This window comes from Tigriopus californicus, chromosome 3 (genome assembly GCF_007210705.1).
Source record: "Tigriopus californicus strain San Diego chromosome 3, Tcal_SD_v2.1, whole genome shotgun sequence".
Lineage (NCBI taxonomy): Eukaryota > Metazoa > Arthropoda > Copepoda > Harpacticoida > Harpacticidae > Tigriopus > Tigriopus californicus.
The window spans coordinates 12,446,252-12,473,265 of NC_081442.1; the positions used below are offsets into that span (position 1 = coordinate 12,446,252).

The following is a 27,014-nucleotide window of genomic DNA, read 5'->3' on the forward strand; positions in this document are numbered from 1 at the left end:
ATCCACCATAGTCCGATTGAAATCGTCAATATTTTAATTATGTCGGTTTCACATTCTCCACTCAACTCTCCTTTACCAACCATCTTAAATCATCAATAGTAAAAGCCAAGGCCAGGATCGGATACATGTACAATAGACTTCCTATCAAGAATCTCCCCCTTCCAATAGTTCTTCAACTCTTCCGGACCTACATCTCTCCAATTTTCCTTTATGGCCTTCACCTTTGGCTTCCCAACTCCGCCCAATCCGCCCTCAAATCCGCCGATGCCACCTTCACCAAGTTCCTCAAACGATACCTGTGCGTGCCCCAATATGCCAATAATGCATGGACGCATTTCTATGCGAAACCGAGCCCCTCAACATCAGGCTGGCAAGGTTAGTGTCCAACAGTGTTGGGAACCTGACCTTTCCGGAGGTGATGTCCGGACACAAGTTGTCCTTCCGGTCAAGGACTTAATAACACCTTATTGTCCTTGGCCCGACATCCCTTCGGAGTATTGGCGCTCACGTACCTTTGTCCGGCTCCCGACCCAATGCCATCAACGACGGGAGCTGACAAAAGATCTGTTCAATCTGACCCACCCACTCTACTGCAATAACCAAGATTTTCATCATTTACCTCTCCCCACCTGTTTATGTACTATCTGCAATTTCCCTCTTCACTTTTTTCATGTGCACTGAACCAATACTAGTCAAACTCATTGTGATACCACACTCTAGTCAACTATTTTATCAGTCTTGACCATTTTATTCTTTTATTAATCGATTTTTGTATATGATATTTATACATACAGTTTTATACATTTTACAATCTGACATGACCAAGAGTCGCAATAAAGTTAAAGTTATTGGCTAGGGCAAAACTCCTGACATTGAGCACATGAACTGATTACTTATTCAATGCCATTGTTCATGCTCGGCCAAAAATACTGGCTCCAAGCCAGAGCGCAGGTCCAACAGGCGCAGGTCTTAGTGGGACTGATGCAAGTCTTGGAGAATGGTTGAACGAGATTGGGTGGGCACAAGAATGCGATGGCCTTGAAGGATCAAAAAACATTATCGTGATCTACGGATAAGCTGTCCCATTGCTTGGTGAACAATTTGGCCGGATGAGATTGAGGTAAGTGTTTAGGTGATTTACGAGATAGAAGAGAGGTCATGACTGCCAGATAGTTGACATCAGCCTTTGCATTCAAGGTGATGGAATGAAGGGCTAAATTAGAATTCCATTTGAACAACGGAGAGAAGAATGGAGTTATTGAATGTGGAAGGTGGTCATTTTTCTTGAGAATTATCATCAAAAAGGGGATAACGTGAAAGTGTGTCGGCAATCCGATGATTCTTGCCTGGAATCTATTGTATGGTGAACATGTATCTAGCCGTTTTCATTAAAATCCGTTGAAGACGTGGATTGTCTACGGCTGCCAGGTTTGAGGTTTGACCCTCTGAAGATACCAAGTAATGGCCAATGATCCTTGTTAAGGGTAAAGTTCATGCCGGCCAGGTACATTTGACAATGCATAATCGCCATTGGATTGCCAAAGCTTCCAACTCGCACACGGCATATTGGGTTTCAGCCTCCTTCAGATATCTTGATCCGCATTGGATCAAGTTAGAACGACCATCAGGACGGATTTGATGAAGGGCATATCCAAGACCTTTGAGGCGTGAAGCATCGGTAAGCAGAGAGGTTGGGAGGGTGGAATCAAAGTGAGCCAAGATTGGACCAATGGGGTTGATCAAAATTTCCTTCAGTGCTCGACATGCCTCTTCATTCTCGGAAAGCCACTGAAATGACGTCTCTTTCTTCATCAGATTGCGAAGTGGCTGTGAGGCATGGGTCAAATCCAGAACAAAATGTCTTAATTGATTTGCCAGACCTAAAAATGACTGAAGGTCTGTCAGGCGCCATGCGCAATGTCAGCTCATTACCATTGCATTAGGGCTTTTGCTTTTATTAAACAACTTCTTTAAAAAGTAGCCTTTATCAACTTAAGGCATAAATATTATTTGAAACATCACTTGTCACCACATTGGCTACCTGTTTGCGGGTAAATGAGATATTGCTGCTCCAAGAAAGTAGTGCTCTCTGATTGGTCTCCTTTTTGATGCCTTTGTCAATCATACTAGTTAGTTCTGGAATTCATTGCAACAATATATCAGGTAATAGTAAACAAAATAAGACATGAATATCCTAGATCATATTCTACTTTTCGGTCTCAACTCTTACGGAAGTCGCGAAAAAATGAAGTTTTTCTAATGCAAGAACAGGCAAGTGACTTTTTAAGTTCAAACCACTTGTGGGTTAAAAAAAAGTTACGTTTATTTCAAGTTGCCAAAATACTGTTGGCTTTATCGTTATCGGGGCAAATGAGAAAATAACGTCATGGCCATTTATTGGGAGATCACTTAAACTTTTGGGGCTGAATAGGTCTTTGTTAATGGATTAAATTACAATTTGAGGTCATCAATTCTTGAAAGGAAGTGTTCATATAATATTATTTTATAAACAGCCTCATTTATACTCATTGACAAAGATGAATATACTTTAATGCCTGAAACAGCTGTTTTTTGGACTCATTTTGTCACTTTGAAGTTTCCCATTTTAACAAAAGGTTTTTTCGAATTCGTAAGAAAGATTTTGTCCAATATTAAGGGTTTTGATTTGGTTTCTAATTAAGTTCATTCTTTTGAAAAGTAAGCCAGAGACCTCCCCAAAAAATGGCGATGACTCGTCAGCCAGCTGCTTCTTAAAGTCTTAAAGGACTCGTACATTTTCAACATCGCACTGCTATCAAAGCACTGATCATGTCTAAGTGCCATCGAGTGTCACGATGGAAAATTCGCGAGCGAGATATGGGACGAGTGTGTATTGTACTGCATACCAAGACCATTGTTACCAATAGATGGGTCTGACAATGGTGGTTATTACTCAATATTTTTGTTCCTTCATTAAACCGAGGTTTAAAAGCTTTTATTTTTTTTCAAAGATGTTCGTTTCACCTCAAAACTGACCAACACTTTCTTCGTCAAACAGAGCCATGAATGAACCTGCGTTTGATCGATACGTAGATTACAGTAAAAATACCCTTCTCACCCCAAGCATATTCGTCCAGTGGTAACCCCATTCTTGTCCTGTTCCTTACCTTTGGTGCTAATAAATCTAGATACAACTCATTTCTCCCCAAATTCTACAAGAGTTGAGACCGAAAAAAATAAACATGTCTTAGTTGTTTTTTTCACGACACTTATGGTTAAAAGCATGCATCTCTATTTGACGAACAAACACAATGCGATATGTTATCTTTTAAATCGATGACAGAAAACTCTATGGTTTAGATCCAACGTTCACATTAACACTTTATGTACAATGTGCTTCAAAAGAAACGGAAGCTAAACAATGAACCTCCCTCTAATGTTACCAAACTTTCAAAACAAGAGTGATTTGAAAATGAGAGGCATTACGGACCATTGATTTGAAGGATTTGTTTCGCATTATTTCTTGGCCTCAGTCTTGTACTGTACATACCTTGACATGTCTAGAGATCAAAAGACTCGATCGAGTTAGAAAGCCTCTCCTTTTCTAAATAGCCCTTGATTTGACAGGTATTTACACTGTGAGCATAGAACTGACATGAATATCCTGTTGCAATTTACTTTGGATAAGTGTATGGCTTTGAGCTCGAGTAAATGCCAATTTTGAGTGAGGGCTATGGGTGACATAATCAAGTATTCCGTTTCTTTTGAACCACTGTTTCAATGTTTCATTTCCTAAAAAGCCCCTGGGGTTGCGTAAAATCTAGTACAGTAATGTGTAATATCAAACCACATGAAATTTACGGTCTGTGCTCCAGTTGCAACAATAAAGTGCTAATACCTGTAGATAATGTTTGAGCCGTCAAATATTTCTTCACTATTTGGGACCATTGGTGGTGTGTAGGGCAAGCAGCCTGAAAAGTAAAATCAATTACTCATTGAAAGTCAGTTCAAACCAAGGAAGATTTTTCCAACGTTCGTCAGTAATAATCCAAATTCGTTTTTACGGGAAAACTCGCATACAACCGACTCCAATGATTTAGTATCCCACAGCAACGGAGTCACACAAGATCTTTCAGCATTGAAGGAGGTACGAAAATGCCAACCGTTTGGTTCTGAGCACCAAGCATCGGGGTCATCTAGGTCATATTCCAATTTAGATTCCCACTGCCATTGCCAATTATTGTTCTTGGTCAACCCTACAGGGTATAAAAGAACGGTAGATTCCTTAAAATGTCATAAATACATTCATTTTATTTTTCCATAGTTATATGACAACTCCTGGGCTTGATCTGTGACTAAAGGAAATCTCTTTGTGATTGGTACTGCACCTTTGGGAACAACTATAAGTTTGCCTATTGGAAGCCTTTTTAAAAAAGCACCTGCATATTCCATCTTTTAAACCCCAAGAAGCTTTGTATTGTTTTGGAGGGATCGAACCAAGAAGACAGGCATTGAAAGTCGTATGGAAAGCTTCCGCTTCACAAATTTACTATTGCTGTTAGTCCTGTCTATTTTGTATTTTTAAGATATGTTATCATATGTTGTAAGCCATCTTCCAATCAACACAAATAACAAAAACACAGACGAAGGCAATCAGTGAGTAAGTTTCACCTTTTACCTTTTTTAATTTCATAGAATAAAAAAGCGGGCACAGGATTAAGAAATTTTATCTTAATCAACCAATATCGAGTTTTCCAGAAGAGCTAAGTTGTTGACACATTTGTTGTCGACTTAATGACTCACTGAGCCAAAAGTTATTGGCTTTAAGAAAAATAATTATCCAAAAAGTAAGCGCCCAATGGATATAATATAAAACTCTATCTAGCGTAGTATAAGACGGCTACCTGATTGGTCGTTCATCAACCCTCAATCATTTTTGATTTGTATGTCCCGTCTCATTTTTTTTATAACAAGGGGACAAGTTTAAAGTATCGTGAGGATTTAAATGTCATGTTTCGAGCCATAAAATGTTATTTTTTCACCCACTGTCGGCCATATTTGATCATTAGATGGTGGTTGTTGACATGCATGTTGATCAGTCGTTAAAAGCCCAAATGTAATGTAAAGCTTAGTACCACAAGTGATTTTTTATGTAGGTCACCAAAACCATGCGAAATTGTGCTTTTCTTAGTACTATTTCGTTGGAAGTAATGTTTGTAAAAGTCTTGGAGTGTAAATCAATGATACGGTATGCTAATTCCCGTTTAATTCTTACTGACATAATTGTTCGAAATTTTACTCATAGAGGATATGAGACGTCTTCCAAAAGAGTTGGGAGCTTATTCATAGTGTCACAACACTTCAACAGTACATTATTTAGTATTCTAATTGAAAAGGACCATTAGTTCAGCGTTTGCTTTCTAATTTACTCCCCACGTTCGATCCCAGACAAGCCGAGTCCAAGCTTGATTTTGGTATTCAATTTAAACAAAGAGTTACAGCTTTAGGGCTTCAAATGGGCAAACCATTGGTCATTCCCGAGTGTGAGGTAAAAATTGATTTTTTCTGTGATGACGAAGCGCATGACATATTTTCATTGGGACAACCCTCACCAGGTGGCAGGCCCAAGGAAAGAGTTGTTATTTGACTCCGTGACAAACCAAGCAACCAAACAAACAAGCAATAACAAAAGCCGGGTTACAACTTTTCATTTTATCCATGAAAAAACCAGAAAATGATTAAAGGAGAAAATATCTGTGGAGAGTCTAATGGTTGGAGCAAAACGTCGTACTGCACTACATAAGTTGCATCTTTTCTCGATCTAAGATTCACTCCTTGGCTTAAAAAACTGGGCTCTGGAACCCAAGGCCTGTCCGTACTTTGGAGTTGGGTCTTGGACGTGAAGCTCCTTCTAGGCAACGTCCAAGTAAGTTAGAGTCAAACTCTAGTTGGTCTGGAATAGACTAGACTTAAGTAGTTAGATGTTTAAGGGTTTAAAAAACTTTCCTCAAGCCATTTTCGACATCGGTACCGAATTGCTATTTTTCAGAGGCTTCAAACATAGTTTTCCCCCTTCTGTATTCTCTACGGCGTTAAAGCCTTGGAATGATACTTACCAATATGGTAATTTCCAGAAAAGATCGTTGAATTAAACACCATCAATTGGAGAATAGCTGAACGGATGAATAGGTATTCCTCTTTAGTCTCCATGGATACCAAAGAACCATGAAGATCCCGACAAGTCTGTCTGGCTTGACTAAAGCTCATTTTTTCACCAATGAATTTATAAGCAGAGTTCTCGAACACAAAAAAACTCCCCGGAGCTTTGTTGTCTAATGGTTAATGTATAACAGTAAGATAAATGCCTGTAATCTTGACAAAACAGCAACTCATCAAAGTGCAATGCTCACTGTTCAGACAATACTTCGGTAAAGAAATCGTGCCAGGTTGATTTTTTCGATCTGCCACGTTCATGAAACGTTTGAGATAACATTCTCGTGGACGAAAAGATTGATACGGCCTAATCCACACCACTCCAACGCACTCAGGGTTAGCTTGGCAAAACTCCTGGCATTCAAAAGCATCGTGTGTGCCAAATGACATTATATCGTGACCATTATAGTCTGTTCCATCCATGGAACATCCTGGAACTGTTTTGGGTTATCAAGAGAAATGTTTCAACATCAAATGGTTTTGCATTCTACAAACCACATATTTTTGGAATCGTGAAAAGATGATTGTTTGTCGTCGACACACTGGTTCCCTTTTTGTCTTAAAGAATGCATTGTCGCAAATTAGACAAATATACTCCATGATCGCATTCTGCATTGGATTGACAGGCATCGGAACAATCTTGGATTGACGAACCATTGGTTTCGGATATATGGTCAGCATTTTGGTAATTCTTAGACACTTCGATACAATGAGAAAACTCTGAAAATTGAGACCTTCCTAACGTCATACGTTTTTGTTCACGACTAAAAGCAGACTTACGAAACTCCGGAAAGCAAGGGTCGTCAGGTTCACAACCGAATACAACCTCGAGAAACGAGGTGATAGCCAGGAGTTTAAAAATCATTTTGGGAGTCTCAAGACCACGAGTAACATCTATGACTCCATTATGACAAATGCGGTAATCTTTTCGTCATTTCGCGTTTAGGCGTTTCTTGGGTAGTAATGTTTTGGAATTGCTTAATCTTATAAGAATTGACAACAAATACAATTGTAGCCTTTCATCACCTGATTGGATACTCCAGGCCTTTTTCAAAGAGTCAACAATATGTGCAATAATGAAATACAACGCCATTATTTTCTAGCTGTAGTCAAATGAAAGTGGGAGGTCCTTTCTAAACCGACGTCGTCGCAAGGTCTTACAGTCATTTTAATTGTTCAAGATTTATGGCTAATGCCACGACTAATCCCTCGTATGTAGATAATGCTGCACATGAAAACAGTTTTTTAAGGAAAAGAAGTGAATCATAGATCAAGAAAAGATCCAACTTATGTAGGATGGTATGATCTTTTCTCGATCAAAAATTCACTCCTTCGCTTTAAAAACTTGGGATGAGATTCCTGTGTTCAAGGGAAGACTATGGTGATTCATGAAAAATGAAGAGAAATAAGCAAATGTCGATGGATGCGGTGAATTTTGTACAAGTCGAGGGTTTAAGTAGAGTATAGCATATCAGATCCTGTTTCCGATCCGATTCAGATTTGGATTGAATTGAAGAATGATTTCGGATTCAGCTGATTAATCATTGCGTTTGGATGCGGTTTGGGGAATTCAAAAGTTGTATCAAATTGAATTGAATCGCATCAGATCCGAAGCTCGTTCGATGAGCTCTAAGTATGTTTCACAGATATGACTTGTCTCTTCGCAAATATGTTGTGGCCTATAGGGCTTGTCAAGTGAACGAGTTCATGAACAATTGACGTTATTCCATGGAGTAAAATCAAAGACAACATGCCCAGCCTAACCGCATTGTGCATGCAGTGAACTTTGAAATTTATTTCATTTTACCTGCTTGTCTAAGCAAATATGATTGTTGTATTGAGCTATTTTGATAGTGCGTTCACCGAATTACGCCAAACATGTTCACTTTGTTGGGTCTTACTCGTGGATCAAGTGGGCCGTTAGGTCAAGTTGCCCTTTGTGCCAAATTTTTCCACTGAATCGGTTTGCCATTTCAAACTTGTTGGTTGACCAAATATCATATAAAGATTGTGAGGCAATGAATAGACGAATTATAACCTTTCATTTAAGTAGAACTAGGGATTACATTCTCTGTAGCGGTTAGAAAAGCCCGTGAAAAGCAAACAAAAAGAAAAAATCCGGTTGCTTTTGGGTTGAAGTTAATATCTATCCCTAGAGTTGTAATAATGAAGGTATTGATATCTATAATCGAGTTGAAATTGTATTGTAAATGCGAACATCACATGCCCCAGATTCTGGATCAGCAATTTCAAATGCTCCCAATCATAATCACAATCTCTTTAAATTGTAGCCCAGTTTCCTTCTTAAAATGTTTGACCAACCTTGTTGTTACCTTTGCCAAAGCAAAGAAACGTGACGTTCAAAGGAGCAGGCAAAAGCGGTGACAGGACAACTCGACTCAGGGGACAATTCTACTTGGGACCACTTGACCCAACGGACAACTCAAATAAATTAACAACTCAAACCCTCGGACCACTCCAGTAGATCACTGATCCGACCCAGCGGACCACTCGTCCGACCAAGCGGACCATTCGTCCGACCCTGCTGGACTAAAGATATTGGAAAAGAAAATATTTTGTTTGGAACAAAATTGAACCATGACGAGTTAACATTTAACTTGCTTTCATCCGAGAGCCAGTACATGATTTTTTTTTTCTTCTAAACCTGCATCATTTAAAAAAAGTCTACATTGCGAGCTTGAGTCTCATTGAATTATCCATTGATAAGTTTTCAAAAAATGTTGCATTGTCCTATTTTGGGGTTGAGGACCGTCGTGATCGAACCCATGAACCCAAGCAAAAGCTTAGTCGCTCGTTAACCAATTGCGCTACAAACATCTCCCTATCATTTTTAAGATTCAATCTTTAGTTCAAATAGATGCAACTTGCCTGCAAAGCAATTAAATAGTGAATTGTGTAATGCTCTTCAGATTTTTACATGTTTAAAACATATTTTCAATTTTGTTCAAAAAATTATGAAATATTTGTTTGCCAACATATTACGCATAATTTTTGTACTGATTTAAGGTGTCCGCTGGGTTGTGTGGTCCGAGGGCTCGAGTTGTCTGCTGCTCGGTTAAAAACACGTATATCAAGTTACATTAACGGTGAGACAGATTCGCCAAAAGATGTCACAAATAAAAGACGACAGAGTAGTCTGAGATTGAAATGTATCGATTGCACCGGATGAAAGCAATAAACTGCAATCATATTTACTTACAGCTAATTCCACTTACTTAACATGTATAATAGCAACGGTAGTGCATGTGAATACGGAAAGACACCTATCATTCAATGGATTTTGAGCGGGTTCTCGTTAAGGTTTGGGTAGGTTTGAATGCGCGACAAAGACTGTTTATCTTGGAACTCAGAAGTTTTTTGGGTGCTTGAACGAAATAACATTATTTCGAAACAAGAGAAATTATTAGGTCTTTGCATTGTCGTAGTAGATAAGTTTACCTAAAACTGACCTTAGCTGTAATTTTCAGGTGATTAAACCAAACAAAACTCTAATTTAAAAAAGGAACTCACGTCAAAGAAAACTTTGCAATGTCAAAGCACATAATCTTACCTATAAGTGACCATTGTTGTATCAAATTTCATTTCTTTTGCATTCATGGCTGTCAAAGAGGGGGGTTTATGTCCAAGGCATCCTAGAAATTTGATTTAATGAGCCTTAGTTTCGGTTTTAACACTATGATATTATTTGTGCAATGTCTTTTCACTATTTTCTGCACGGCCCAACAAAAAGAATCGTCACGGCTGCATTAGCATAGCAAAAATGCATACCGTAATACAGGGACTCTAAAGAGCTAAAAAAGCTTTAGTGTCCTTGCGTAATACAAATAATGTACATTACGTATATAGTATAGAAGATAAAATTTCCGTTATCGCCTTAAATTCCGAAGAAAAAGAAAATAACGGGATTGAAAAAAAAAGGGTTTTAAATTCTGTTTCAGGCTCTAATATATCTTTAAAACCAATTGTGATATTTGAATAAATGATAGTTGAAGGAATGCAAGAATACTTTAGAAAGGCGAATATATTTGAGGAATGGAACTCAAGCGTAAAATTAACAACCACGGCCAGTAAGAATAATTTTAAATGCAGCAAAAAGGTAAAATGGAGCGAACGCAACGATAGGCATTTCATTCAGTCAAGCAACCCAAGTTCCATTGCCTTTTCACTGCATGGTCGTGGTGATATCAACGTAGATACTCAAAACAATAATAAGTTGCCAAGAGTCCAACGAAATTCTCAACTTAAGATGGAGTCAAAGTATGACATATTTTCAAAAAGATGAAATCTAAAAAATCTTATTTTGTATGATTTAACATTGAAGTTGTTGGACACTCTAAGATATAAGATATTGCTTTTTTGCAGTAAGAAAATCATTGCATGATACGAATAATAAGCGGTTCCAATAATGACCTAATGAAGAGTCACGCATGGGAACATTCTCACCTCTGAATTCGCAAATGAATTTCTCCTCCAATTGCGAATCAGTCAAGAAGTTGATGCAAGACTTTTCAGAGCTTAGTAATGATCCGTGGACGCTGCTCAGAGTATTTGGTTGTTCGGAACACCACACATTATAGGCATTGGAATCATATTTGACGCCAGAGATCCATTCGAAAGACAGTGAATTCGGTCGTAAGCCTTTTAGACAAAACATTCAGGTGTCGTGAAGAATGAACAAAATTTATATCTCCTTTTTGTTATTTTCTTACCAACGTGATAATTTCCTGAATAAAGAGAAAAATTGTAGTTTGTCAGTTGTAAAATGCCGGATCGAATAAAGAAATACTCTTCTTTGGTCTCCATTGATGACAAAGCCCCGTGAAGGCTTTCACAAGTTTCGATAGCATTTTCCAACGTAGTTTTCTGAGTCATAAATCGATAACTTGAGTTTCGAAAGGCAAAAACATCCCCTGGCAATCCGTGCTCTAAAAAGGAAAATTTAGATATGACGTGAAGTACATATAGTCAACAATAGTCCGATTGAAATTGTCAAACATTTTGACTAAGTTGGCCACACTTTCTCCACCCAACTTTAATTCACCAATCACCTGAACTCTACAATAACTAAGGCCAGGACTAATAAGCTTCTACGACGCTTCTCAACTTCGCCAACGTCACTTACACCACAATCCTCAATCCCAATATGCCAATAATGCATGAGCGCATTTTACATGCGAAACTGAGCCCTTGGCCATCGGGCAGGCCCTTCATAGGACGACAAGATCTTGCTGAATAGATGAACTGGCCCAAGTTGGAGCCCAAAACTATGCTTAGGGAACTCAGGAGATATATCCAAAGTTAAGAAGTAAACAATTCATAAACTTCAAATTTTTGGCCTATTCTTGGTCAGCTAGCAAAAGTGAAGTACGAGACACCGAAGAGATTAGGGAATCAGCTGTCTAGCAAGGGCACTGTAAGGTAATGCTCTTGCTTTTTTCGATTTATCTTTATCTTTCACCCCAACCCCCGATCACTCATTCTTTTTCAGAAATATAATGTTGTAGACAAGTCATGATTATTCTCTCATGTGTTTTATGAGTCACCTTTCAGCTGTCGCTCATCGCTCCTTTTCATTTTACAAATTGTTGCCCCTTTTTTCCCTGTAACCAAGTTTGTGTTGGCTTATTGCATAAGGCCAAGGGGGGGGAGTATGTTCCGTCCACAATCGAGTACATCATCCTAATATGATATGGCTAAATGATGTACAGGATGAATGATTGTTCCCGGAACGGTGTTTATCAAAATGTGTAAGAAAATGCATGTTATTATCTTGTGAAAATCACGAAGTCGTTGGATTGCCCATCGTGGAGTCCGTTTGTCGGTTAAATGTCGACCAAATGCCAACCCAATGCTCGCAGCGACGTCATATCCATCATAAGTCTCGGAAAGCTGTGAGATTTAAGGACACTCTCGAGGAATCGATTCTCAGAAATTGATCGGATGTAATCGCGAAAATTCTCGGTCACCAAGAATCGATGTTACCAAAATGTCGGCCCCTGACGGCAAACAACGACCGAATTCTTCCTGGATATCCCGTTGCGACTTAGTTCCGGCCCAATGGTGGTCAGATGTGGCCCACATGCCACACCTTACAGAAGAGGCAGACGTAAGCCATTGTCGGCAATCCGAGAAACCCCTTGATGGCCAATGTGACTGGCCTGACGGAAGGACATTGGTATGTGAAAATCCTTGTTGTGGTCAGATGTCATTCAGGTGCAACAGTTTTACAGAAGAAACCGTCGCCGTCCACCAAGGGCCCTGGGACAACCCGTTTTAGCCTCCATGAGGAAGAGGCGGAAACCAACGTGGTACGGGAAATTTAACCAAAACGACAGTCACATTTTTGTCCTCGAGGAGAGCACAGTCACGCATCACCCTTCATCGAGGACAGAAGTCTCGATTTGGTTCTCGAGGAGAACAGTGACCATTGAACATTAAAAGTGATAGCAACTCCCAACTTGAAGCTCTTGCTGGTAGCTGAATCGAGAACATTTTGATAGACGTGCTGGAGGTTGAGTCTATTCATTTTGAATAAGGACAGTGAAAGTCAACGATTGGAGTCGGGGCCCAGGAAGCAGTGCAGAGTCAAGAGGACCTGGGGAAGTGCATAGCATACATCAGTGAGCCAGCATAGACGAGTTGAAAAGTCTCTGGAGCTGAGTACAAGTGCAACTTCTGAGTTATACTCCGTCAATTCGATTCTGGACTTTCAATCCTATCGAACCGACGTCATCGCCGTGGATCTCCGTTGGACGCAAGACTCACCCTCATCAAAAAGTAGGATCAAACCAGTTTCTATCCATGCATGTTTTCTCTCTTCCATGGCCAAGCAATTACCCCCTCTTTCATTACCCGAGCAAGACAGCTGATTGGTAGAGTGTCATTTTCATGTTTGTGATGAATAAAGTAGATTGAACTGTACAGTTTGCCTTGAAGAGTAGCCTAGATTTCCCAGACGACCGAGATCGTGCTGGCATTGTAGGGAGTAGAGGTAACAAGGGATTGGTAAGCAACTGTATCTAAAGTTCTTGTAGCAGAAATCAGTATTTAGACTCTAGAGTAAAGGTCGACTTTGATAGACGCATTTAGACTAGGATAGTGACCACATTTTGCAGGATAGTTAGCCTTGAAGATTGGCCCAGGTATGCCAAACAACCGAGATTGATCGGGGACCAATGGGGAGTAGAGGTAGCTAGCGATTTGTATCATTAGTCATTTGATGATTGTTTGAGGCCCTGATAAAGGAAGCTCGAATTATTGCTCATATCCCCTGATTAAGGTTATAACCGGAGGCCTTAAGATAGGTCTAAGAAATTTAAGCCCTTGTACTAGGTGCTCTCCATCTTTGAGAGCTATCAAGGTATTTTTACCGAGTGCTTGGGTCAGGAGTTCCATGTTTCCGTTCACCACGGGAATTCAATAAGTCAGGACCTTTCACCCCTGACTGGTGGACGGAACACGGGCCAAGGACGTGGAAGAGACTGTTGGTCTTACGGCTCACACTTTCCTTAGTAAAAGAGTCGGGAATCACCAAGCATGGATTCTGGGGCTACGTGCCACATGGGCAAAAACATTGCCATGCTTCGCAATCTGGAGACTTTGAAGAGAACGTTGCGGATTATGCTTGGGGCTGGCCGGAATATGATGTCAGATCAACAAGGACAAGTTCCGATCACAATGAGGGTCAAAGGCCAAAGGATTGAATGCACCTTGTATGATGTATTGGTGGTACCTGACCTCTCATTCAATCTTTTCAGTATTTCCAAGTCATCTGAGCGGGGAGCGTACGTGAAGTTTGATGGAGAAAAATGTCTGATTTTCGGCCCAAAGGAAATCAAGTCGCCATTGCCAAGAGAGTTGGTGAATTGTATCACTTGGACTTCGAGCCCAAGTCACCACCGCACATTTTACCATCCAGAAAAGAACAGTCCGATTTGAGCGATCAGACCTGGCATCGTCGTCTGGGTCATCTCGGAGCGAGTGGTCTCTAAGTTTTGGCTCAAGCAGGTTTGGTGACCGGATTGAAGTATAGGAAGTCCAAATCCAAGGAAGTGTACGACCCGTGTGTTCAGGCTAAGATACATCGATCCCCGTTTCCCAAGAAAGCTAGACCTCGTGCCACGGATAAGCTTAAACTGGTCCATAATGACGTTTGAGGGAAAATTGGAGAACTGTCTCTCAGTGGTGGGGAGTACTTTCTAGTGATGTGTTTCGATCCAGATCCAGCTCTGTTTTTGGTGACCATCTCTACATATTGCGAACAGTGTGTGACTAGTAATTAGTGATGTTTAGAACACCTTTCTTTCGTTGACTTTTTTTGTCAAATATGATTGTCAAACCCACGCGCAATGGGTTATTCTGTGGGCTTCTGTTCCGGTTTATCATATATCATAAATTATGATTGTCAAGTAAACAAATTAAAAGGGCCAATAATAAATGAACGAATTCAGTTTTCACTTTTTGATCAATACACAAAACACTGTTTTGGATCACAAAACTGCACATTTGTTGTCAAAGCTCACTTGTATTTCCAAAAGTTGTTATCTCAGCCCCTTCTTAAAAGTCCTTTTAATCCCAAGAGTTAAAATTTCAAGTACTGTACATGCCATGAGGCTTTTCCACTATTTTCTCAGAACTTTATTGTAACGGCGACAAATAATTTCATTGTTCATCCCAGAAAAACTGCACACTCTATTTTATCAACCGACCATTTACCTTTGATTGATATAGTGTCAGACTTAAGGTAATGACATTCTTTGATTTAGTTACAAATATATAATATACACAAAAAACTTGACAACTTACGCTTCAAGCAATACTTGGGAGCGGCAATTACGCCATTGAGTTGAGCTCTTTGAGCTGCAAGCATTGAGCTCTTTAAGAAACATCCCTTGGGTTTGAAATGAAACCAGGGTTGAATCCAAACAGAGCCCATGCAATCTGCTTCCTCTTGACAATGCTCCTGGCACTTCCAGACATCTGGCACATCAGCTTCCATCCGGATATTGTCTGCCTGAAAATCAGTTTGGTTCATCAGACAATCTGGAACTGGAACACGAGAATAAAACGTTTACAAGCTATTTCAAAGAGTGCAAACACTCCATTCATTGAAACTCTCGCGCAATATCATTCATTTAACTCACTTGCTACTACGCAAAGAGTCAGGGAATTTCTTTGATTTGTTAAATGACTTCTCCATTCGCTCGCCATTGCTTAACTTTGTCGGGGCTAAATTCATAATTAAAAGCCAAAAAGCCATGAAAAACCAGCTGACCTTAAGTGATTAGATGATTTATTAGTCTAGCCAATCATAGTTTGCTATAACAAATTCGTGATAAAAAAACCATGTCTCTGCTGTGTAGCCTGCCTCAATCCTCAGAGGTCTCGCCATCGTCAAAGTAGGTCGACAAGTAAATTGGACTTGAAGCCAGATGTCGTGCTAGTTACATCCATTCTTGTGGAGTACGTTGGACTTGCGTTGGGGATGTCTGGTATATGCTCGAGAAATTTGTCCAATGTTGACTTGAACTTCTCGACATCATTCTTTACGGACTATATCCCAAAGTTCCTCAGCTCAACTGACAGTTAGTTGAGCAATCGTAGTCCGTGGACAATGAAACTGTTACCTTTGTCTTTCCCCTCAAACCAGGGCACTTTTGAGGAGTATTGATAATGATATTAATATGACCAAATTCTGAATTGTGATTTGGCACCATTTATGAGATGCCAGGTCTAACATGTTTGATCTTCTCTGCTCATCGCATTCTGGAATGACTAAAACTTGCGCATTGGCCCGCCAGCTCTACACTTGTCCAAATATGCCGAACGAAATCCGAGTCAAAATTGCTAGTTGTGCTGTCTCCTCAGAGGCTCTCCTGTCTCAACCACTTGAGCTGGCTAAATATGGGGCAGCCTTTTCCCCCATGCAACGGGTCTCCGTGGATCTATTTGAAATAGATGGACACTGTAAACGTCAAAGTGTAAGGTTTCATTATCCTGCCAATGATTCGGCTCAGGACTACCCTTTCCGGCTTGCTGTATGAATGTTGTTGTTTGTTCCTACGGGTAGAGTCCAACGTGCCATCCTCTCACTAATTTTGTACGTTTATTTTCTATTTCATTATGTTTATATCAATTTCATCTGTACGTTATGTCTACACTATGCATTTTCACTCTAACAGCATAACCGAATCAAGAAATAAATGAAGAAGAATTCGCGTTTCGAATCATTCAGGTGGGACGCTCTGACGACTACAAACGTTTTGAAAATTGTGGCTGATCTTCCAAAAACCTTATCATTATGCCCGTAGAACATTTGCCCGCCCCCTCCACTGCCGAATTGGATGCCTTGCAAGATATGGACGAAGTCAAAAGCAGCGAAGTTCCATCCCAGGCCTCCCCAGTGGCAAGCTCAAAGAAGATCACCAAACCTGGATTGAGATACGGTCTGATCACGAGGAAGCATCACCAATTGGAAAGACTCATTGAAGCCCCGGACAATTTCGACATTGTGGTTCGGGTAAGAAATGAGTTCGATGAAAGATTGAGAGAATTCACAGATTTTTGCGAGAGAATTCGTAATGAATCGGTGAGCAATCCAGACGAGTTGGAAGATTTGGACCGTTGTACCTTGGACAAGATTATCATTAGTGGCAAATTTATGGACGCCGTCAATGATTGGATCCAAGCCCAAAGAGTCAACAGCAATAAGGAAGATCGCGTCGAAACCCCAACAGGTACACTGGTTGACGACTCGGTTCCTCCTGCCCCAAGAAACGATATCGACAATAACAACGCCATCGTACAGTTGGTAAGCATCAGATCGCCACCAATTGATTGCTATTGGAACAACACAATAGAAGTAACTGGATGGAGATGTTTTGCTTTGATGGAAACCCCCTCGAATACAGCACCTTCAGGAAAGCCATTAAGTTCAACGTGGAAAACAAGGCCAGTGATTACCATGATCGATTGTATTATCTTGAGAGTTACACGCGCGGCAAGCCCCAACAAATTGTGAGAAGTTGCATGCACCTAGACCCCGAAGTCGGTTACACAAAGGCCCTTGAAGTCTTTGCAAGATGAATATGGCAATGAATACAAAATCTCGGTCGCGTACCTCGGGAAGCTGAAAGATCACCATCCTATCCAATCAGACGATGCCGAAGCATTAGACAACTTCGCCACTTTTCTTACATCGTGCCAGAACGCCATGACGGACGTGGGTTACATGGACAAACTCAATCACATTGACAAATTACACGAGGTCATTGGAAAGCTTCCTTTCGAGTTGCAACGGCGTTGGAGAGCGCATTCCTTCACTCTGAGAACTTCAAATTGTCGACTGGTTAGGTTCGCCGATATGGTTAAGTTTGTCCAATTCGAAGCCAACATCTTGAGCGACCCCATATTTGAAGTATCTGCCAATTCCAAGAGCAAGCCAAAACTCGAGACGACTAAACCAAGGACGTACAACTTAGCGACCCAAGCAACTACGAATCAGATCGACACACCACACGACACCCAGAGGGGACAGGCCTGCAACTTCTGTGGTTAAATCGGCCACAAGACCGACGACTGTTTTTCTTTCGCCAAACTGTCCGTACCCAAACGGAAAGAGTTTGCTCAACAAAGGTGGTTGTGTTTTGGTTGCTTGAGCCCGGGTCACACGTCTAGGGGGTGTTTATCTCGATTGGAATGTAGGGTATGCCAAGGGAAACATCCAACAATGCTGCATATTATGCGGAAATCTGAAAACCAGCCTAAAGCGACTCAGTTGACTTCAAATTCCATTTCTGTGGTAAATGATCACTCTATCAGAAGCCCAGATATCTGCTTGGCTATTTTACCCGTAATGATTAAACTGAAGTACCAAAGCTCCTAAATCAAGAAGTATGCATCTCAAGATCTGTATTCAACCGCCATGTTCATTACAAAAACTTGGCCTAGCGCCTTGGAGCCGCAGGAACGAAAACCACTTTCAGCCTGACAACAATGGATTGCTCAAATTCGAAAAGAGAGACTGAGTTGGTCCAACGTCTCGAGGTTAAAAGTTTCAATGCAGAAGGAACGGTAGCTTTGACGGGCACTTACACCTGCCTATATCTGACCGTTAGTAAGGACAGTATCCCATTGCCAGACGAGACATCTATCTAGATGGGAGTGTCTTAACGATATTCCATTAGAAGCTTTAAATTCCGACGTCGAAATCATGATTGGAATCAATAACCCCGAAGCTTTGAAGCCTTTGCAAGTAATCGATAGAGGGAATGCCGGACCATATGCTGTTAGAACGAAGCTTGGATGGTCTTTTAACGGACCTCTGAGGACAAACGCAGCAAGGGTTATACTTTGAAACTTCACTCAGGTTCAACAAACTGGACCGATCGATCTCGTGGTCAAGATGTGTAACCGTGACTTCAACGACACCAACCCTGAAAGTTAGGGAGATTCAGTTGAAAATAGATTATTTCTGGAGTAGGTATTGAAAAGCATCAAATTCGAGAATGGCCATTACTGTATGAGTTTGACCTTTCGAGACGAACAAGATCAGCTGACTTCCAATAAGGTTCAAGCTATCTTGAGGGCAATGTCGTTGGACCGTCAATTGAAAAGGGACCCGGAATACGGAGCTGCTTATGTCAGGGGAATAAATAATCTGTTTCATCAGGGATTTGCAACCAAAGAAGACTGAGAGCAAATGGCGAAGTCGAAGCCTCGTATTTGCCACACCATGGAGTCCGTCACCCCTAGTGATGTGTTTCGATCCGGAAGGTCAGCTTTTTAGCTTAAAGGACATCGGTTAGGGCTCCCATCACAAGCTAAAGCGAGCACAATATCAAAATAAAAACTCCTTAAATGAGTAAAAAACGCGACCCTGCCGTTCTAGTTCTCGGAACCAGGGCTGCTTTAAAACTCGTTCCTGATCTTGGGTCTTCATTTCTCTACAATTTTGCGTTGGAATGGGAGCCCTACCAGAGGTTCTTCAAGCTACTTCAAGCCAAAAAGCTGATTTTCCGGATCGAACCCCATCACTAGTCGACCCCAAAAGAAAAAGCTAAGAATTGTTTTCGATTGTTCAGCCAAGTATCAACGCTGGTCATTGAACTCTTAGTTGTTGCAAGATCCCGACCTTACGACTTCTTTGGTGGGAATTTTACTCCGTTTCAGACAAGGACTAACCACCTTTACTGGAGACATTGAGGGAATGTTCCATCAGGTCAAGGTTCCACCCGAAGATACAAGGCACCTAAGGTTCTTATGGTGGAAAAACGGAGATTTGAATTCAGACCTGGATAAATATCGGCTAAATGTTCTCTTGTTTGGTGCTACTTCATCACCAAGTAGCTCGAATTTCGCTTTGCAACAAACTGCAATAGCTTCCTTCGACAAATACCCCAAGGAAGTAGCTTTACATGACAAAGAACTTGTATGTCGATGATTGTATGGAGTCCATAGATAATTGGGAAGAAGCAATCAAACTGGTTCACCAAGTAAAGGGTTCATTGTTGGAGAGAGGATTCAGACTGACCAAATTCACATCTAACCCGAAAAACTTAATTTCTTCCCTGGACCTCAATGATCGCTCAGATGAACTCAAGACCTTAAACAATGCTGCGAAGGTGTTTGAGAAGATCATAAAGTCCAAACTTGTTGAATTTCTTGAGGTCAATGAAGTCCTTCCTCCTAGCCAGCATGGGTTCCGAGCACATTTTAGCACGGTTACCCAACTGATTGAGCATTTACAACAGGTCATTGAGGGACTGGAAAGGCACGTGTCAGTTGATGTTGTCTATGTTGATTTTGCCAAGGCCTTTGATAAAGTAGATCATGGCCTTTTGTTGAATAGACTTCATGACATTGGGATCCAAGGCAAGGTTCTCAATTGGATAAGAAGCTTCATTAAGGATAGGAAGCAAATTGTTAAGGTCGAGGAATCCCATAGTGTCATACATGATGTCAAGTCAGGTGTTCCCCAGGGGTGCCATCCTATGGCCCCTCCTTCTTATAATATTCGTTGCCCCGCTTCAAAAGCTTAGTATTACTGCCAGCCTCTCTTCCTATGCTGCCGATACAAAGTTAGTTTCTGGTAGGAATGTCCGAGATTCCAGTAGCCTTGCAAAGGACTTAGATCGAATCTACGCATGGGTAACTGAGAGTAATATGGCCCTGAACGGAATGAAATACTCCACTTGTAGATAATGGAGGTAAATCTATTGAGCAGGTCTCATTTTTGAAAGATTTAGGTGTACGTAGTCCTCCAAAATAATTGAAAGTTCGATGAGCATATCCAGTTGCGGGTGGGTGAGGCTTTTCAAATGTGTGGTTGGATATATCGCACGTTTAAGTCCAGAGATAGCATCACGATGCTAACTCTGTACAAGTCGATTGTCCAGCCACATCTTGAATATGCTTCACCCATTTGGACTCCAATGAGTTCAGTAGGTCTGCAAAAGGTCGAACAAGTTCAAAGATGTTTCACTAGGAACATCACTGGAATGAGAGAGCTCTCGTATTGGGAGAGACTAGAAAAGTTGGGACTGTGCAATGTTCAGAGAAGGTACGAAAATTATCTGATATTGTACGTCTTCAAAAGTATCCATGAGCTTTGTCCCAACCCAGGATTTAGGGTCAATTCTAGTGATCGTAGAGGCTTGATGTGCGCATTGAGAGCACTTTCAAGTCCTTGAGAATCAAGGCTAGTTCGAACAATGAAGTCCAAATCCCTTCTTTCTCGGGCTCCTTCATTGTTTAATTTGCTTCCCTCTAATATTCGTAGGAAATACGTAGGCCTTGTTGATCCGGTTGCATCTTTCAAGTCAGACTTGGACCAATCTTTAGATAGCATTCCAGATCAACCCTACATTCAAGGACTAACTCGGTCTGCCAACTCAAATTCGTAGGTAGACCAAATATCATGTAAAGATTGAAGGGTGATAAGTAGACGAATTATAACATTTCATTTTAATAGTACTGGGGATTACATTCCCTGTAGCGGTTAGATAAGCCCGTGAAAAAACAAACCAAAAAAAAATATGAAGTCAATCCCTTCCTATCAAAAAGGCGCTTGGAGTTAGCTGGCGTTCTGACTCCGATACTCTTTTGTTTAGAATGGCGACCTCACCAAAAGCACCAACAAGACGAGGAATTTTGTCAACCGTGGGGGGGGGGTGTACGACCCACTTGGCCTGGTTGGTCAAGTTATCTTTCAGGCGAGGATAATCTTGCAACAATTGGCGAACCGTAAACTGGGATGGGATGACGGTTTGTCTCGGCAGTGGTATATCTGGATCGAGTCGGTTGGTCGGCTTTGCGAGTTTCAAACTCCGCGATGCTATAAACCAAAAGGGTTTGGAGATATCCGTGAATGAAAACTCCATCATATCTCTGACGCTAGCGAAGATGGCTTTGCAGTGGGAAGCTACGTGTGATTCGTCAATTCAAATGGTGACGTGCATTGCTCATTGCTTGTGGGAAAATCTCGAGTGACCCCCTTGAAGCAAACAACGTTTCCAAGATTAGTACTACAAGCAACGGTGACAGCCGTAGAATTGGATGACTTAATCAGAACGGAGTTGGGACTTCCCTCGGGTCAAACACAATTTTGGACCAACAGCGAAATGGTACTGAAGTACATCCAAAATGATAAAAGACGCTTTAAGTTATTCGTATCAAATAAGGTTCGTAAGATTCGCGAAATCCTGTTCCCCTGCAATGGCATTATGTTGCTTCAAATCAAAACCCCGCTGACGTGGCCTCATGTGGACAATCCGTTGATAAGTTCTTGCTTAACAGACTATGGCTCACCGGTCCAAGCTCCTGGTGGCAAACATGTACCTCGTGGCCGGAGTTTGGGAAAAGAGAAATAGATGACGAACACCCCGAGGTAAAGAAAGAAAAAATCTCGCTTTCCGTTATTTAAGACCCCGATGAGTCTATGAGCCCATTGGACGCCATGATCCATGCCAATTCCTTGTGGCACCGACTCACCAAATCAGTTGCGTGGCTTCTCCGTTTCAAATGCTACCTTCAATGCAAAGTAAACCCCAAGAAACCCATACCCGATTCCAACCCTTTGAGCCCACAATAAATTCGTGTAGCCGAATTTGAGTTGGTGAAATATTCGCCAGTCAACATACTAGTCAAAGAACGAATAAAAAGCGGGTACCAACCAAAACTAAGCCCGTTCATCCATGACGGATTAATTAGAGTTGGGGGGCGATTAAGAAGAGCTAATCTTTCCTTCACTTCCATGCATCTGATGTTGAGAGAGTATACCCTAAGCAGCGTTAGAGAGCGGTTTTGGATAGTCAATGCGAACAAGAAGGCCAAAGGTGTGATGAAACAGTGTATTCTATCTAGGAGAAGAGAAGCCAAGCCCGAAAATTAATTGATGGCAGATCTTCCTGCTAATAGAGTGGCCCCCGAGCAACCCCCTTTCACCTTTTCTGGAGTAAACAATTTCGGGTTCCATCATCATGAAAAGAGGAAGAGTACAGGTCAAACGATATGGAGTGTTGTTCGGTTTCTTAGATAGCCGAGCAACTCACTTGGAAGTCGCATATAACATGGATACGGACTCCTGCATTAACGCCATTAGAAGTTGTATTTTTCGTCGAGGAGGGGTTAGAGAAATTCGCTCGGACAACGGTCGGAAATTCGTCGGTGCCAATAACGAAATGAAGAATGCCATGCAATCATGGAACCAAACCAAAATCACTGAATCAACGGCGAAAATGGGCATCAAATGGCTATTCAATACTCCTTATGCGTCAATCTTGCTTACACAAAGACCCAACGGATGCTTGCCACCAATAAACATCAATGAAGGCCATGGCTATCCCAGAAGGCGTTGGCTGCAGGTCCAATAGTCAAATAGCCAACGAGTTTTGGAGACAATGAACAAAAGAATATTTATCCAAGTTATAAGAACAACCTAAGTGGAATAATTTGGATTGTAATATCCTCATGACTACCCATCTTCTGCTAAACTCTGTTGAGTTTGATCCCCGACATAAATTAAAGACTAGTGAGTTACAAATTTACTTGCTGTTCCAAAAAGTCACGATAAACGAACAGCCATGTGGATCAAATAACCCAACATACACAATCCAGATCAAACTCCGCTACGTCCCAACCCCAGGTCGCACCTATCTTCAACCACCTAAATCATTCCGAAGGCAAACACTTGGAGGCGTTCTGCTTCTCTTCGCGAGGATATGAGGCCTTTACCGAGGTCGAGGGCTATTGCGGTCACAAGAGACAACCAGGGGCTGCAGACAAGGATAGAAACTATGGAAGGAAAAGGCTGCCGGAATTAGCGCTAGAGGCTCCCACCGCCCGGCGTGTTGAGACCCACTACCTAGACCTTCAGGAGCATGAGCCAACCAACAATGACGTCATTGAATTCGTCAAGAACCGATTCATGAACAAGTTGGCAGAATATCAATCCCTCAACGCTATGTTTGAGGCGTTTCAGAAGGCAGGCAAATCATTTTGCGACTTTCTGGATTGAGATGGCAACATTGCCGCCCGCAGCGGTTTTACGAGCACAGAGGCCGAAGTGTTCATGCTTTGAGAGGCACCACCTCCCAGATGATTCAGACCAATGCCCTACAACATGCATGGTCCCTCCAAGAACTCCAAGCCCGTGCAAGAGACATTGAAACGACCCTGATGGCGGCATCCTCAAACTTGCACAAAGTGCGTGCCACCCTGCGGATGGACACGGCGTACTCACATGAGGGGCTAGAGGAGCCAGTCTCGGCGCACCAAGTGGGTGGACCTACTTCAAGCAATCCCAGCTAAGGGACAGATTCCAAAATCGCCATCCAAAAGGCAAATCATGTGGCTATTGTGGTAGGAACCACCCCTTGAGACAATCAAACTGCCCGGCGGGCCAAGCAACATGCCTCAAGTGCTTGAAGTTTGCCACTTTGCTGCCGTGTACAGTTCTTGGGAAAGCCCACGTGAATGCCGCAAGCACTAACCTTTTCCCACTTCAGGACCTAGGAACAGACGATGATCCCTCCATAATGTATTTTAACGCCCTTGTTATCATGAACTCCAACGGCAGAGTGGACGATCTAATTACATATCGTCACAAGTAGAGCCACTATAATAGTCTACTATAGTGGCTCTAGTTGCAAGCGCTTAAGGCCGCAGTCTACTGCCAGGGCCTCCAGGTAGAGCTGGGGATATAGTTGTTCCAGCTGGGATGTAGCCTTTGATGCAATTGCCATGAACCGTGCTTCCACCCGATCGTATCCTTGGGCTAGAATGGCGTTAAGGCCACCAGAGTGGGCATCAATGATAACGTGTGTCGGGAGGTCCGGGTCGAAGAAAACAAGAGCTACTGCATTTGACATGGCATTTTGGATGTCATCAAACTCGGCCTGGTGTTGTTCAGTTTACTCATTCTTCTTAATATATAATAAAGGACTCAAGTCTGTAATTGTAATTGATCCGGAGCATCAGCTTATCAGCTTTCTGGTAGGGCTCCCATGCCAATGAAAAACGGTAGAAAAATGAAGACCCAAGATCAGGAACGAGTTTTAAAGCAGCCCTGGTTCCGAGACCTAGAATGGCAGGGTCGCGTTTTGCCACTCATTTAAGGAGTTTTTACAGTTTTTATTTTGATATTGTACTCTCTTTAGCTTGTGATGGGAGCCCTAACCGACATCCTTCAATCTAAAAAGCTGACCTTCCGGATCGAAACACATCACTGATTGAGACAAGATTCCAATCAAGATGGTTGGTGACTGCCCTGAGAGTCTCCTTCAATTAGACTTTGCTCTTAAGTGAGTAGAGTGACCTGTGACCGTCCAAGGCAAGATCCAAACAGAGGTTTCGTGACCGTCTTTCTCAAAAGCTTGAGTTTGACCCGGTTTGACCTCAGCCATAGAAAACCACAACTAGAACGCTTAAGCTCAACAGGAGCTGTACTGCATGAGCATGTTTTCAGGTCAGCTGACGCTGGTGGAAAAGGGACAAAGATATTTCGTGAAATGTCGCTTCAGGCAAGTTGCATTATTCTCATGAAACGTTTGTTATTCCTCTTTAATCTTAATTTCTTTTGAACCTTACAAATATACAGGTAGAAAGAGCGGTAGGATAATAAAGACATGCTTTTTGGGGCATAATACACGTAGCATGTCAAAAAAAAATCCGGACATTAGTAGAGCAAATCACTTACTCTATTGATTGCCCTTGTTTAGCAACGCATGTCGAAAGTGTAACAAAATGTATCCGAAATTGCAACGCAATGATGATGCATTCGGAATTTCGTTTCAATCTCCCAACAATTTGCTTGAACGTGGGCGACATGATTGCACCTTTACGTAATCAAGGTAATTCCGACACCTCTGGAGGTCAGCCTGAACCCAGGCTTTTTCCGTGCGTTTCAGTTAAGTGTTTCCACCACATGGATGAAAACTTTAACTTGAGCCCCATTTAACCCCTTCAAAATTTCATTCTTAAAAATGTGGTCAGAGAACTTACTCAAACCCGCTTTATGAAGCGTGCTAGACGAGAGTAATTGCTTGACAAGGAGTCGTATTAATGGTTTCTACTCTGAATTCGGACGAGCCGTCAATGATTCAAATTTGTACCATAGTTGTCCTAGGTAGCTTGACTACGAATGAAACATTTTGCCAACCAGCGACAGCTGAGACGAAAACAAGTGATCGCAACGCCTTTAATCGATCTATATATGAAGTTATCTATGACCTCAGCTTATAGGTCCTTATTGTGGAATATTTCCCAAATGTTAACTTTTGTTCAAACCATGAAAAGAAAGGTGGAAACTATACTTGTCAATACGTTTAGTAAATGAGAAAAGAGATTAGAACCAAAGAACCCTTTAATCCTCGAGTCTTCAAATCCTCGTATATTTATATATTCGTCACTTGTACATTTAGAATGAACAAATGGCAATTGAATAGTATTGGCAAAAACACAACATCATCCTTCAGCAACGGAATCATACGATGCTTATCTTTTATCACAAAACCTTTAAGAATCAAACACTAATAACGATTTGTTTTATTAGACCGCCGTAAAGTCATTACTAGGAGTTTAAACAATTAAAGCACCTACTCCGAATATATTGAGCATGAAATGACATACAAAAATGCAAACCAACCTATTTCTTTTAGACTAAGAGACATCACCAAAACCTAATTGTGTTCATTATCTTACCAAATGTAGTGTCGCAATTTTCCTTTGGTTCGCAGCCGTCTACTTGTTCTTTGCAAATCATAAATATAACCAAAATATATTTTAACCCTTCAATATTTGGAACGATTGCCATGGTTCTTGTAGACAGCAAATATTGGAAATTCAGACTTTTCTCCTTCATTGTCTCTTGACAAGAACAAGTTTGAATGTTTCCTAGAATCGCTTTTCACCGAGAACCACTTCTCATTACTGAAAACCTATTATTTTCGGCTTGCAAGTTCCTCTACAAACAACAATCCCCTCTTTTGGAAGTCCTGAATATTTAAAAGGATATGAAGCCCGTTCACCTGACTCCAGAAAAGTTATTTTAGGGATTGGTAAAAGGCACATAGTTGGTAAATTTGTTTGATTTTTGATTCATATTTACTGTCAAAAAAGACCATATTTATCTGCAAGCTCTGGCCAGCCGTAATTTTCATGCTAGGAAAAATAAACGGGACAGAAACAACAGACCGAAACCTTTTTAGTTAACTTAAAATCAACATTTTTGGGTTGTTTCAAGCAACATAAAAATGACATATTTGGGCCAAAAATCCAACATATTTTGTCGGAGCCTTCATCAT

General features: G+C 41.3%; 1 protein-coding gene across 5 annotated transcripts; it reads right to left on the reverse strand.

Moving 5' to 3' along the window:
* Positions 1–451: 451 nt before the first annotated feature.
* Positions 452–26,726, reverse strand: LOC131878168 (uncharacterized). Of its 5 annotated transcripts, XM_059224074.1 has the most exons (9): positions 26,413–26,726; positions 15,019–15,261; positions 10,923–11,138; positions 10,657–10,851; positions 9,764–9,845; positions 6,096–6,912; positions 4,044–4,235; positions 3,878–3,950; positions 452–2,136 (listed from the first exon to the last, which is right to left on the reverse strand). In XM_059224074.1, exons 1-6 carry the CDS (start codon positions 26,570–26,572, stop codon positions 6,885–6,887), a joined length of 924 nt encoding a protein of 307 aa, XP_059080057.1. In that variant the 5' UTR covers positions 26,573–26,726; the 3' UTR covers positions 452–2,136; positions 3,878–3,950; positions 4,044–4,235; positions 6,096–6,884. The 5 variants fall into 5 exon arrangements, with proteins under 5 accessions (XP_059080057.1, XP_059080059.1, XP_059080055.1 ...); XM_059224076.1 differs by lacking the exon at positions 4,044–4,235; XM_059224072.1 differs by having other exon boundaries at positions 3,878–4,235.
* Between the last annotated feature and the right edge of the window lie 288 nt (positions 26,727–27,014).

Bases quoted from the DNA above. Each gene is read 5' to 3' on its own strand.
- LOC131878168 (XM_059224076.1), bottom strand. From the start codon at position 26,572: ATGAAGGAGAAAAGTCTGAATTTCCAATATTTGCTGTCTACAAGAACC. The intron at 11,139-15,018 runs GTAAGTTGTCAA...TTTCCTTTTTAG, and splicing joins TCCCAAGTATTGCTTGAAGC to AGCACGGATTGCCAGGGGAT. The intron at 10,852-10,922 runs GTAAGAAAATAA...TTTGTCTAAAAG, and splicing joins TTCAGGAAATTATCACGTTG to GCTTACGACCGAATTCACTG.